The sequence below is a fragment of the Notolabrus celidotus genome, chromosome 6 (assembly GCF_009762535.1).
Source record: "Notolabrus celidotus isolate fNotCel1 chromosome 6, fNotCel1.pri, whole genome shotgun sequence".
NCBI classification, from domain to species: Eukaryota; Metazoa; Chordata; class Actinopteri; order Labriformes; family Labridae; genus Notolabrus; species Notolabrus celidotus.
Window position 1 is genome coordinate 250,347 of NC_048277.1, and position 13,747 is coordinate 264,093.

At 41.0% G+C, this 13,747-nt stretch overlaps 1 protein-coding gene across 1 annotated transcript; it reads left to right on the plus strand.

The window, feature by feature from the left end:
- The first annotated feature begins 10,871 nt into the window (after positions 1-10,871).
- On the plus strand, positions 10,872-12,141 carry LOC117813837 (olfactory receptor 11A1-like). The gene has a single exon (XM_034684877.1). The coding sequence runs from the start codon at positions 10,872-10,874 to the stop codon at positions 11,817-11,819; it is 948 nt and encodes a 315-aa protein (XP_034540768.1). The 3' UTR covers positions 11,820-12,141.
- Positions 12,142-13,747: the final 1,606 nt, after the last annotated feature.

Here is a 13,747-nt window from a genome sequence, read left to right on the forward strand (position 1 = left end):
ATATTTTAGCCGTCATTTCTTATGACAGATATCTTGCCATCTGTTATCCTCTGCAATATAACTCTCTTATGACATTTAAAAAGGTTGCTGTGTTTATTGCAGTGTCATGGTTAACAGCTTGTCTTTCTGTTGCTTTCACAGTGTCCTTGAGTTCTACCCTGCAGCTGTGTGGGAACATTATTGACAATGTTTACTGTAATAACTACTCCATAGTTAAACTGGCCTGCTCTGACACCATAATAAGTAACATTAATGGCATAGTTAAGCTCGTAATCACAGTATTTGTTCCTCTGATTTGGATCTTTTATACTTACATGAGGATTCTTAAAGTGTGTTTCTCTGGTTCCGAACAGACCAGACAGAAAGCTGTCAGTACCTGCACACCTCACCTGGCCTCTCTGCTCAACTTTGCTTTTGGAATTTGCTTTGTGGTTATTCAGAGCAGGTTTAATGTGAGCGGTGCACAAACTCTGCTGCCTATAATTTTCTCCTCATACCTTATTACATGTCAGCCGATCCTAAACCCAGTCATGTACGGCCTGAAAATGTCCAAAATATTCAATATATGTATAAGCCTGTTTTGTTCTAAAGCTCTGATTATCCAACTCAATCGTTGAGATCAAATATTTATGAATACCTTTTAATGAGTCCAGTTTTCTTGATGTCTAAGGGTCACTGTACTGTCATACAAGAAATCAAACATGCACTTGATAACAGCACAAACAGCTGAGCTGGTTTCTGAAGACCAATTGTAAACACTTGTTGAATCCTAGTGTGTCTCATTTAGATGAACTGTGTATGTGTTTAATGTGTTGACAGTTCCATTTGCCCTGAGCCAACAGCTCGGATTTCAACACAGTAAGGTTTTGGTAAAGTGTTCTGCATGTCTAAATGCTATTTGAAGCTGTATAAATAAAGTGGATTGATGCACAATGATTATTTTATTTAAGAGTCCAGTCTAGATCTGCTCTTTCTGTAAAATGTCTTCATGGAAAGTGTCCTGATATAACAGTTCTTATGAACTGGTGCTAGACAAATATTAGACTGACAGGCTGATTGTCTTAGTGGGAAGTTTCCTGATATTGATTCCTCCAAAGCTTGTTTGCTTACACATTTTCTTGTGCAACATAGTGTGACAGTAAAGCTGTTGCATTTTAGAGCTGTAGATGTAAAACATGGCACAAAGCAACCAACTATGGGTCATTTATTTATCATCTGAGGTTATAGCAATAGTTCCATCCTCTGATGCATCCAATTCCTTCACTACCAACATCAGTTAAGCTGTTTTAGTCAGAGCCAGATCACTGCTTGCTCCACAGAGAGATGTCTTACTTTTTCATGCTGAGAAAATTCTCCAGCAAACTACAGACTGCCTTTCCATCGTCAAATAGCACTACAAGGCTCTGAATTAACTCTCAGGTCCTGATTCATTAGGAGATTGTGCATTTTTTGCAGCTGCTAAATCTGTGCAAACAGACTAAAAGTACTCAGCTGTATATGTCTAATTCACAAAGCACCCACAAAGGGTTCAATGCTCAATAAACTGCTCTGCTGAGTGTATAGTGTCTCTGTACGCCAGAGCTGTTTGCATACATTAAAACGATCCACTGTGCATTTATTTGGAGCAAAACAGACCCTTTTCTATGCAAGCAAGGCTTATTGCAAAACACACCTAATTTATGAACACTGGTGCTAACAGCCATGCTCACTTAGATTGGGAAATATTTACTATCTGCTGAGAGCTGGTGGTAACTGCACCTCAATGTTTATAGGTGTTGATAGCTCCAACTGTAAAAAAAAATAATAGTTACACATTTATTTTACAAACCATTTTTCAATAACTCAAAGACACCGAACAATAGTTAAAATAAATATCAAAATACAAAGGAAAAAAAAAAAACACACACAAATCAAACAAAAAATAACAGCACAATCACACATGAACAGTGAGTTATGAACAGTGAGTTATGAACAGTGAGTTATGAACAGTGAGTTATGAACAGTGAGTAATGAACAGTGAGTTATGAACAGTGAGTTATGAACAGTGAGTTATGAACAGTGAGTTATGAACAGTGAGTTATGAACAGTGAGTTATGAACAGTAAGTTATGAACAGTGAGTTATGAACAGTGAGTAATGAACAGTGAGTTATGAACAGTGAGTTATGAACAGTGAGTTATGAACAGTGAGTTATGAACAGTGAGTTATGAACAGTGAGTTATGCACAGTAAGTTATGAACAGTGAGTTGTGAACAATGACTTATGAACAGAGAGTTATGCACATTGAGTTATGAACAGTGAGTTATGAACAGTGAGTTATGAACAGTGAGTTGTGAACAGTGAGTTATTAACATTGAGTTATGCACAGTGAGTTATTAACAGTGAGTCATGAACAGATAGTCATGAACAGTGAGTTGTGAACAGTGAGTTATGCACAGTGAGTTATTAACAGTGATACATGAACAGATAGTCATTAACAGTGAGTTGTGAACAGTGAGTTATGAACAGAGAGTTATGCACAGTGAGTTTTGAACAGTGAGTTATGAACAGCGAGTAATTAACAGTGAGTTATGAACAGTGAGTAATTAACAGTGAGTTATGAACAGTGAGTCATGAACAGTGAGTTGTGAACAGTGAGTTGTGAACAGTGAGTTGTGAACAGTGAGTTGTGAACAGTGAGTTATACACAGTGAGTCATGAACAGTGAGTTATGAACAGTGAGTTATGAACAGTCAGTTGTGAACAGTGAGTTATACACAATGAGTCATGAACAGTGAGTTATACACAGTGAGTTATGAACAGTGAGTCATGAACAGTGAGTTATGAACAGTGATTTGTGAACAGTGAGTTATGAACAGTGAGTTATGAACAGTGAGTCATGAACAGTGAGTTATGAACAGTGATTTGTGAACAGTGAGTTATGAACAGTGAGCTGTGAACAGTGAGCTGTGAACAGTGAGTTATACACAATGAGTCATGAACAGTGAGTTATGAACAGTGAGTTATTAACAGTTAGTTATTAACAGTGAGTTATGAACAGTGAGTCATGAACAGATAGTCATGAACAGTGAGTTGTGAACAGTGAGTTGTGAACAGTGAGTTATACACAGTGAGTCATGAACAGTGAGTTATGAACAGTGAGTTGTGAACAGTGAGTTATGAACAATGAGTCATGAACAGTGAGTTATACACAGTGAGTTATGAACAGTGAGTCATGAACAGTGAGTTATGAACAGTGATTTGTGAACAGTGAGTTATGAACAGTGAGCTGTGAACAGTGAGTTATGAACAGTGAGTTACACACAATGAGTCATGAACAGTGAGTTATGAGCAGTGAGTTATTAACAGTTAGTTATTAACAGTGAGTTATGAACAGTGAGTTATGCACATTGAGTTATGAACAGTGAGTTATGAACAGTGAGTTATGAACAGTGAGTTGTGAACAGTGAGTTATTAACATTGAGTTATGCACAGTGAGTTATGAACAGTGAGTTATGAACAGTGAGTTGTGAACAGTGAGTTATTAACATTGAGTTATGCACAGTGAGTTATGCACAGTGAGTTATTAACAGTGAGTCATGAACAGATAGTCATGAACAGTGAGTGGTGAACAGTGAGTTATGCACAGTGAGTTATTAACAGTGAGTCATGAACAGATAGTCATTAACAGTGAGTTGTGAACAGTGAGTTATGAACAGTTAGTTATGCACAGTGAGTTATGAACAGTGAGTTATGCACAGTGAGTTATGAACAGTGAGTTATGAACAGTGAGTTATGAACAGCGAGTAATTAACAGTGAGTTATGAACAGTAAGTAATTAACAGTGAGTTATGAACAGTGAGTCATGAACAGTGAGTTATGAACAGTGAGTTATGAACAGTGATTTGTGAACAGTGAGTTATGAACAGTGAGCTGTGAACAGTGAGTTATGAACAGTGAGTTATATACAATGAGTCATGAACAGTGAGTTATGAGCAGTGAGTTATTAACAGTTAGTTATTAACAGTGAGTTATGAACAGTGAGTTATGCACATTGAGTTATGAACAGTGAGTTATGAACAGTGAGTTATGAACAGTGAGTTGTGAACAGTGAGTTATTAACATTGAGTTATGCACAGTGAGTTATGCACAGTGAGTTATTAACAGTGAGTCATGAACAGATAGTCATGAACAGTGAGTGGTGAACAGTGAGTTATGCACAGTGAGTTATTAACAGTGAGTCATGAACAGATAGTCATTAACAGTGAGTTGTGAACAGTGAGTTATGAACAGTTAGTTATGCACAGTGAGTTATGAACAGTGAGTTATGCACAGTGAGTTATGAACAGTGAGTCATGAACAGTGAGTTATGAACAGTGAGTTATGAACAGTGATTTGTGAACAGTGAGTTATGAACAGTGAGCTGTGAACAGTGAGTTATGAACAGTGAGTTATATACAATGAGTCATGAACAGTGAGTTATGAACAGTGAGTTATTAACAGTTAGTTATTAACAGTGAGTTATGAACAGTGAGTTATGAACAGTGAGTTATGAACAGTGAGTTATGAACAGTGAGTTATGAACAGTGGGTTATGAACAGTTAGTTATGAACAGTGAGTTCTGAACAGTGAGTTATTAACAGTTAGTTATTAACAGTGAGTTATGAACAGTGAGTTATGAACAGTGGGTTATGAACAGTTAGTTATGAACAGTGAGTGTTGAACAGTGAGTTATTAACAGTGAGTTATTAACAGTGAGTTATGAACAGTGAGTTATGAACAGTGAGTTATGAACAGTGAGTTATGAACAGTTAGTTATTAACAGTGAGTTATTAATAGTGAGTTATGAGCAGTGAGTTGAATGTGGAAGGGACAGTGGTGTTCTTTTTCGCCTTTATTGACAGGAAGCTGAAGAGAGACAGGAAATGTGGGGAGTAGAGAGCGGGGGAACACATGCAGTAAATGGTCGGCCGGTCGGGAGTCAAACAGGGGAACTCTGCAATGAGGACTACAGCCTCAATATGTGGGGCGCTTAGACTACTAGGCCACCAGCGCCCCAGTGCATATCTGAATATGTGTGGAGAGTGAGGGGGTGAATTCAGAGAAGGCTCTGTTCCTCCAGGTTCAGTGCTTGGGTAAGAGAGGTGGAGGAAGGAGGTTGGTGTCTGAAGAGCAGAGATTGAGGGAGGGAGTGTGATGGTGGAGGAGGTCAGTGAGGTAGGAAGGGGCCTGGTGGTGGGGGGTCTTGTTGGTAAGGAGCAGGATTTTACAGTGGAAGCAGTAAGGTGCAGGGAGCCAATGGAGGTGTTGCAGGACAGGGGTGATGTGGTCACATGCGGGTGAGGAGGCCTGCAGCAGAGTTCTGGATGTATTGAAGTTTACAGAGGACTTTGGATGATGTGATGTAGAGGATGCTAGGGCAGTAATCAAGGCAGGATGTGATGAAGGCGTGGGGTGGAATATGTGAGGGACTTGGGCTAATAAGGTCAGACTTGTCATAGTTTAAAAATAGTTGTTCTTTATTTTGATGAGGCACTTGGTTAGCGTGGAGTGGGTTTCTGTGGTGATGGAATTAGTGGTAATGAAGCTGGATGTCGTCGTGGAATAATGACAACAGAGACCATGCTGACGGATGATGTTGCCCAGGGGGAGCAAGCATTTGATGGACAGGAAGGGACCAGGCCTTAGGGGAAGCCTTGAGACAGAGGTGCTCTGGACGAGGAGCAGTTGTTAATGTGAATGAGTTGTTGTAGGTCGTGAGGTTGGATTTTAACCCAGAGAGAGCAGTGTCAGGGTTGAGTGTGTCTTCTAGGTGGGAGAGAAGAATAGTGTGGTGTATGGTGTGGAAGGCTGCAGAGAGATCGAGGAGGATGAGGGTGTTGAGGGTGCCAGAGTCCGAGGAGAGGAGATCATTGGTGATATTGAGGAGCGCTGTTTCTATGCTGTGTTGGGAACAGAAACCAGTTTGAACTGGTGTTATTGGTGTTATAGGGTGTTATTGGTGAGGTGTGACTTGACTTGAGAGGCAACAGCATGTTCCAGGATTTTGGATTGAAATGGGAGGTTGGAGATGGGCTGGAAATTACACATACTATCAGGGCTGAGTCAAGGTTTCTTGAGAATGAGGGTAATGGGGTCAAGAATACTGGTTGAATTTTTAACACCTGCGTTGATGGTGAACCGTTTCGTCGGGGATACAGGGAAGAACTGAGACAGTGGCAGAGTGTTGAAGCAAGGGGAGGCAGGGGGAGGCAGTGTGGTGGGCGGTGAAACTTTAAACTGTAGACTGAAAAAAATTAATCTGTCAACTTTGAGAGATGAGGAGGTTTCAGTGTTCTAAACAATAGTTCCACTGCCGCATGACTTTAAAAAAACCTATCTGTACATTAAGGGCCCGATCTACTAAAGGTTTGCATTTAGCTATCCATTTAGCGTGTTTGCCTTCATGCATATGAAGATTACATGCAGATTATCAGAACGAGCAAAATACTGGGAGGAGATGCAATGTAATCATTTAGCACACGTAATGTGATTTATCAAACCTGAAGCAGATAGCGGGCGGTGTTTTTGTGTCTATATTTAGCACGTTTGAAAGGCAGGTGCAAACTGGCACAGCGTTACGCACACATGGCTGCGGTTACTGTAAAGCTCATCATAACTTTACAACATGCCCGCAACAGTGGGGCTTACAAGCATTACTACAGTTTTTAGTCAATCAAACCAAGAGAACAAAATAACAATAATAATAATAATAATAATAATAATAATAATAAAACAAATCAAATTCAAAGGAGTTCAGTACCACGGATAGCGACCGCATCATTCTGACACCCACTGTAACTGTTCCAACTAATGAGAGCACAGTAGGTCACTGTATCAACAGCTATACAGTTTAGTCAAATTGGCACAGTGGCCCACATGTTCACATGCAAACACAAAATCAATATGAAGTACTCGGCCTACTCACCACTGTTTGGACGAGCCTTAAGCTCCGCGGACATGTCCACGATGCACTGTATGTCCATTTTCTTTGATCTGTCATTCTCAATAGATAACATGACATGTCCACTCTGTCTATTCTGTCCCATCGTGCTCATCAAGGGGTTTTTAGTTAGTTTTAACTTGGAGAATGAGCGCTCACTGAGCTGCGCCAGGCAGCTCTGTGTAATTCCTCATCTCGTGCTTGCAGCAGTGTGTTGGGGTGAATTACCTCACACATGTTCCCAGTTCCATTTAAGCTGGTGAATCTTTGGGACAGTTGCTGGATGATGATATCAGGCATTAAAAACGTTCACCCGAAAGTTGCTCCCTGGGACAGTGAGGCGACTGTCTTCATCCAAGTGACGCCTAACTTTTCTAGAGCAAGAGTGGCAGACTAAGCCTCATCAAATCGCTCTCTAAACTCCATCAAAACACTGATTGGGTTTTGGAGTAGAGTAGATGCGTTTATTTCATCAGCAGATCTTCTGTTTTTTCCTCACAGCATTCACCTTTTCACAAATGGCCTCCCAAATCGTGTTTCTAACGCTGAGATGTCTCTGCTGGAGTTCACCGATGTGTTTATTTCCCTCCTCCACAAAGATCTCCAACTCCATGACTTCAAACTTCATTTATCGCTTAAGACCACTCTGCTCTCTCAAACTCTCCATGGTGACAGCCGATAGCACACGCAAAATCCTCGTAAAATAGGGCGGTCCACACCACTTTTGCACTTGTTATCATTTGCGCATGCAGTCATAGTGGATCACCCGCAACACGCCCAGAAATATCACGTGCAAAATTATTATTTGCACACACAAATTAGCGCTCGTTATTTGGGATCTTAGTAGATCAGGCCCAGCACTATTGTAACTGTTAGTGGGTAGTTCAGCACAGAAACCTAAAACAGGACTCTGGCTCATCCACAGGCTCTTCATCGAACAGATGGAGCAGCCGGTATAAACAACTGGCACACATTCTACATAGACGTATATGTGGTGTTTAAAAAGGATAAGCACAGTAAGCAGAAGTTGTGTGTGCTCATTTAGGTGCTGTGTGGAATCACCATGTTGTTTCATGTCAACGCCGCTAGAGGGCGACGCTGTATTGTGAGAGCTCTGCTGAGCCACGTTGATTTGCCCGTCAGAGTCAGAGTTCAATAAAGAAACCATGTTGAGAACTCGCAGCACTGTCGTCTTTCAGCTGAGGAATATGAAATCCTACTTTTATCTGTTTAAGACACAACAGTATAACTGTCACTCATGGTTCAACCTTCCTCCACTAAATAACGGCATGTGCTGACTGTGTGCCTGACACAACATCAACAGAACACATAGTGTAACATAACATCTTGATAACTGTGCAGGGATTTACAGATACATTTCACAAGTTACCTGTCCCATAATTCCAAAGACAGTCACGTTGGAGTATCGCCAGCTGGTTCTGTTTCACAAGCTTAACCTGATACATCACATCTGACAGTCTCTCTAGGACTGTACAGGGCCCACTCCTGTGACTTGTCAACTTTGGGGGAGAATCTTTTTCCATTCAGGACTGTAAATCCCCACCACAGAACCAGGTTCAAAGTTCTCTCATTTCACGAGTTGCTTGTCCCATAATTCCAGACGACTGTCCAAACATGCCCACATACTTGGACACTATGTAGCCCCAACCTTGACGGTTAGCTGTCCCGAGCAATCCATCTACCCACAACAACGTCTCACAAATCCCCTGGGAGCCGACGATGGCAGAGTGGATGGGACTGTCCCTCCGCAGTAGGTGCAGAAGGTGAAAGAGCCTGGGATGCACGCTCTGTCCCCAGACAGCAACTGAATACAAAAAAATGTTTCTTTCTCTACATCTGCATTTTTCCCTTCTGCTCAGTGACCAAACATGCAGCAACTGTGCAGAGCTTTCATTGGTCTTTCTAGTTTCAAAGGTGTCTGAGGAGTAAATAAAGAGGTTCCAGTGGTCCTTCAACTTCTGTTAATCTGCTGTCCCATATTGCTACAGGCAGGGAGGAGCAGCTCGCAGGTTCTATGTTACATATAGACTGGAATATCCAAAGTGCTCAACATGTGTTGTGCTTTAATTTGAACTCATCCTGAACCGATGAGTCATGTTTCATGATCCAATATCTTTAAACAGTAAACTAACAGGATCATAATTTAAAAAGCAAACTAAACCAAGAATCAGGCTCCAAGCAGTCTTCTGAAGTCATTCTCAGAAATAAAAACATTTCACACACTAACGAAAACCCAGAAAGGTCGCTGTTGTTGGGCAAGGTGAGGTCACTCTACCGGGTCAAAGGTCAATCCAGTCTGTCAACATGTGTGTCCCTGAGGTGTCCTCACTTCAGCCACAGTTTCCACCAATTCCCCCTGAAGCAAATTACTGTCAGAGTTGTTAACCAGTGAGACCAATCAGCATGCAGACCTCAGCCCTGGATCCACTGGTCCTCAGAGACACTGTAATGACCTCCCCACAGACCAGCACACCCACCTCAGACCAGCACACACACCTCAGACCAAAACACACACCTCAGACCAGCACAAACACCTCAGACCAGCACACACACCTCAGACCAGCACACACACCTCAGACCAGCACACACACCTCAGACCAGCACACATACCTCAGACCAGCACACACACCTCAGACCAGCACACACACCTCAGACCAGCACACACACACCTCAGACCAACACACACGCACGCAAGCACGCACGCAAGCACGCACGCACGCACGCACGCACGCACGCACGCACGCACGCATGCATGCACGCACACACCTCAGACCAGCACACACACACCTCAGACCAACACACACGCACGCACGCACGCACGCACGCACGCACGCACGCACGCACGCACGCACGCACGCACGCACACACACAAACACACACATAAAGTGCGTAAACACTAAGTGAAAGATGAGTTCTGATGTTTGGAGTTAGACAGTAATGTAGGTAAACACAACAACCCAGAAGAGGTAATGTAACACTTAACCTGTGATCAGACAGGAACCTTTGAGGCTTACAAATGAAGCTCACAGAACAAAAATTCAAAAACAAACAAATGGAAGATGTGACAATGGCCACATCAATTTGGATCAAAATCCACTCAAACTTTCACCGAAGCCGCCCAACTTAGGGCCGGATCTACTAAAGGTTTGCGTGTATAAAAACACGTGCAAACTTGATCGCATATTTGATATGGCACATTTTTTGCCCAAGATATTCCACAGGTGAAATTCTGAGATCGGGACAGTCCTACTCACAGCCTTACTTACTTACATAAAAAACTATTAGAATTAGCTGTAAACTTCATTTCACACACATCCCTGGGATTATTTCTTCCTTTGGGTTTTCTTCTGTTCAAAAAGAGCAAAGATAAATCTCCACTGCCCTGTTAACTCAGCAGGCTGAGGTTGAAATCAACACACACAAAAAGAAAAAGAGTATAATATAAAATATTTCCAGACTCCCTCAGATGTCTGCTTCACTATCTTTAGATTACTTGATCATATTTGGCCCTTAAAGTATTTTTCCACAAAGGTCCTGGGGTCAATCTTCAGTTTTCTGAGTTATTGTCATCACTTTGAATCCCTCAGCTGTTCCAGACCTGTGGCCAGTCATGTGACTGTCTGAGAAGGTATTTAATCACAACCAAACCAGGTGATCCAAAGTAAACTCACCTGCACTTAATGTGCAGCTGCTCTACTGAAGCTGAAAACAGGTGAACATGGGGAAGCACGGGCACAGCTCCATGCCATTGGAGTTAAAGGTACAGGGTTTACAATATTAAAGTGAGCCAGCTCTGTAAGTATCTTGAGTCAGTGTAACGTCTCCATACAGACTGGTCCTGCTGCAGGTCCTCTGCTTATGGTTAATGAGGTAATGGGTCGTGATCAATCATGATCAATTTTACACATTTTTCTCATTTCAGGCTCGGTGGCTTTTCTGAAACCAGGGTTTTAAAACCCTTGTTTTTCATGATTGTAATGTTTATCTACACGTTAATTCTGTGTGCCAACCTGTTGCTCATTGTTGTTATCTGTAAGAACAGGAGCTTACATGAACCTATGTATATATTTCCATGCAGTCTGTTTGTTAATGAGCTGTTTGGTAGTATGGGGTTCTTCCCTCTCCTCTTGGTTCAGATTATCTCTGACAGTCACACTGTTTCTGTTCCTTTGTGTTTCCTGCAGATCTTCTGTGTGTACTCATATTTGGGTATAGAGTTTTATATTTTAGCCGTCATTTCTTATGACAGGTATCTTGCCATCTGTTATCCTCTGCAATATAACTCTCTTATGACATTTAAAAAGGTTGCCATGCTTATTGCAGTGTCATGGTTAGCTGCTTGTCTTTCTGTTGTTTGCACAGTGTCCTTGAGTTCTACTCTGCAGCTGTGTGGGAACATTATTGACAATGTTTACTGTAATAACTACTCCATAGTTAAACTGGCCTGCTCTGACACCACAATAAATAACATTTACGGGCTCTTTATTACTGCATGGACAGTTATTGCTCCTCTGATTTTGATCTTATATACTTACATGAGGATTCTTAAAGTGTGTTTCTCTGGTTCCAAACAGACCAGACAGAAAGCTGTCAGTACCTGCACACCTCACCTGGCCTCTCTGCTCAACTTTGCTTTTGGAATTTGCTTCGAGGTTATTCAGAGCAGGCTGAATATGAGCGGAGTACCAAGTCTGCTGTCTATATTTTTGTCATTATACCTTATTACATGTCAGCCGATCCTAAACCCGGTCATGTACGGCCTGAAAATGTCCAAAATATTCAATATATGTAAAAGCCTGTTTTGTTCTAAAGCTCTGATTATCCAACTCAATCGTTGAGATCAAATATTTATGAATACCTTTTAATGAGTCCAGTTTTCTTGATGTCTAAGGGTCACTGTACTGTCATACAAGAAATCAAACATGCACTTGATAACAGCACAAACAGCTGAGCTGGTTTTTGAAGAGCAAATGTAAACACTTGTTGAATCCTAGTGTGTCTCATTTAGATGAACTGTGTATGTGTTTAATGTGTTGACAGTTCCATTTGCCCTGAGCCAACAGCTCGGATTTCAACACAGTAAGGTTTTGGTAAAGTGTTCTGCATGTCTAAATGCTATTTGAAGCTGTATAAATAAAGTGAATTGATGCACAATGATTATTTGATTTAATAGTCCGGTCTAGATCTGCTCTTTCTGTAAAATGTCTTCATGGAAAGTGTTCACACTTGGAGTGTGAAATATTTACAATCTGCTGAGTGCTGGTGGTAACTGTTAGTGGGTAGTTCAGCATGGAAACATAATGCAGGACTGTTTGGCACATCAAACAAGTGGAGCAGCCGGTATGAACAACTGGCACACATTCTCCATAGACGAGCAAACAAGAAAACACAATGATAGTAATATTTGCAACATGTACTGTACACTGTTCATATTAAATCTGTTTTCTAGTAATAGAAAAAAAAGCCCCAAAATAATAGTCGAGCAGAGAGGCCAGGTGAGGTGTGCAGGTACTGACAGCTTTCTGTCGGGTCGGGAACCCGAATAACAGACTTGAAGAATCTTCATGTAAGTGTAAAATGTCACGGACAGTGAAACACAAATTATTGAAGTAGCAGCAATTAGTTCATAACAATTGTATGTTTTGGTGTTATAGCAACTCAGTTTAATTATGGAGTAGTGGTTACAGTAGACTTTATTTATGATGTTTCCACACAGCTGTAAAGAGGCAGTCAAAGCAGTCGTAACAAACACCCCTAAAAAAGGAGGTAACCATACCACTGCAATGAGCATGGTAACCTTGAAAGAGGTCATATTTACATTATATTGTAAGGGGATAACATATAGCAACATATCTGTCATAGGATATTACTGCTTAGTTCGTAAATTCAACAGTTACGTATGAGTAAGAACAGAAAATCTGTAGGAAACCAAAAGGAGCAGAAACAGTGTGAATGTCAGAGAGAATCTGAACCAGGAGAAATGGAAACAACCCTGTACTACCAAACAGCTCATTCACAAACAGACTGCAGAGGAATATGTACATAGGTTTATGTAAGCTTCTGTTCATAAAGATTACCACAACAAGCAAAAGATTTGCAGAAATCATCAAAACATAGATGCACATCATAATGATAAAATGTATATACTTTAACAGCCCAGTGTCTGAGTAAGCTGCAAGTGTGAAAAATGAAACCTTAGTAGAGTTACTTACAATCATTGTTTCAGTTCTCAACACTGAAAAACTGTGTACAGGAAGAATTTAACCAAACTCAAATATTACATTTGGTGCAAAAAGTGTCCAGTGTCCAGGTTTCAGCTTAATATCAGCTCAAGCATCAACACACATGTTCCATGTACTTTCAGAAAAGACACCACAGAGAGGTCATTTCATTCAACACATTTCAAACTTACCATCTTCACTTGTTATCAAAGTGATATGAAGGTGAGAAACTGCAAAGTGAATGACACTGTGAGATATATAAAGATTAGAGATCAAATTAGTAACCTCTTACCTTTAACTAGTGTAGGACCCTTTACCAACAGCGGGATCATTGAAACGGCGTTAAAGCCAGATGTATACCTAGACTGTTTTTCACCCATTGACCTTCCTGAACTGGTTTCAACAGTTTCTTCAGCTAAACCATCGACCTGTCTTTTAGACCCAATCCCAACTAAGCTGCTAAAAGAGGTAATTCCACTAGTTAGCAGTTCCTTACTAAGTATGATTAATATGTCTTTACTGACCGGCTATGTACCTCAATCATT

What these genes read in the sequence shown, in the direction of transcription:
- LOC117813837 (XM_034684877.1), top strand. Translation starts at nt 10,872, where the DNA reads ATGATCAATTTTACACATTTTTCTCATTTCAGGCTCGGTGGCTTTTCT.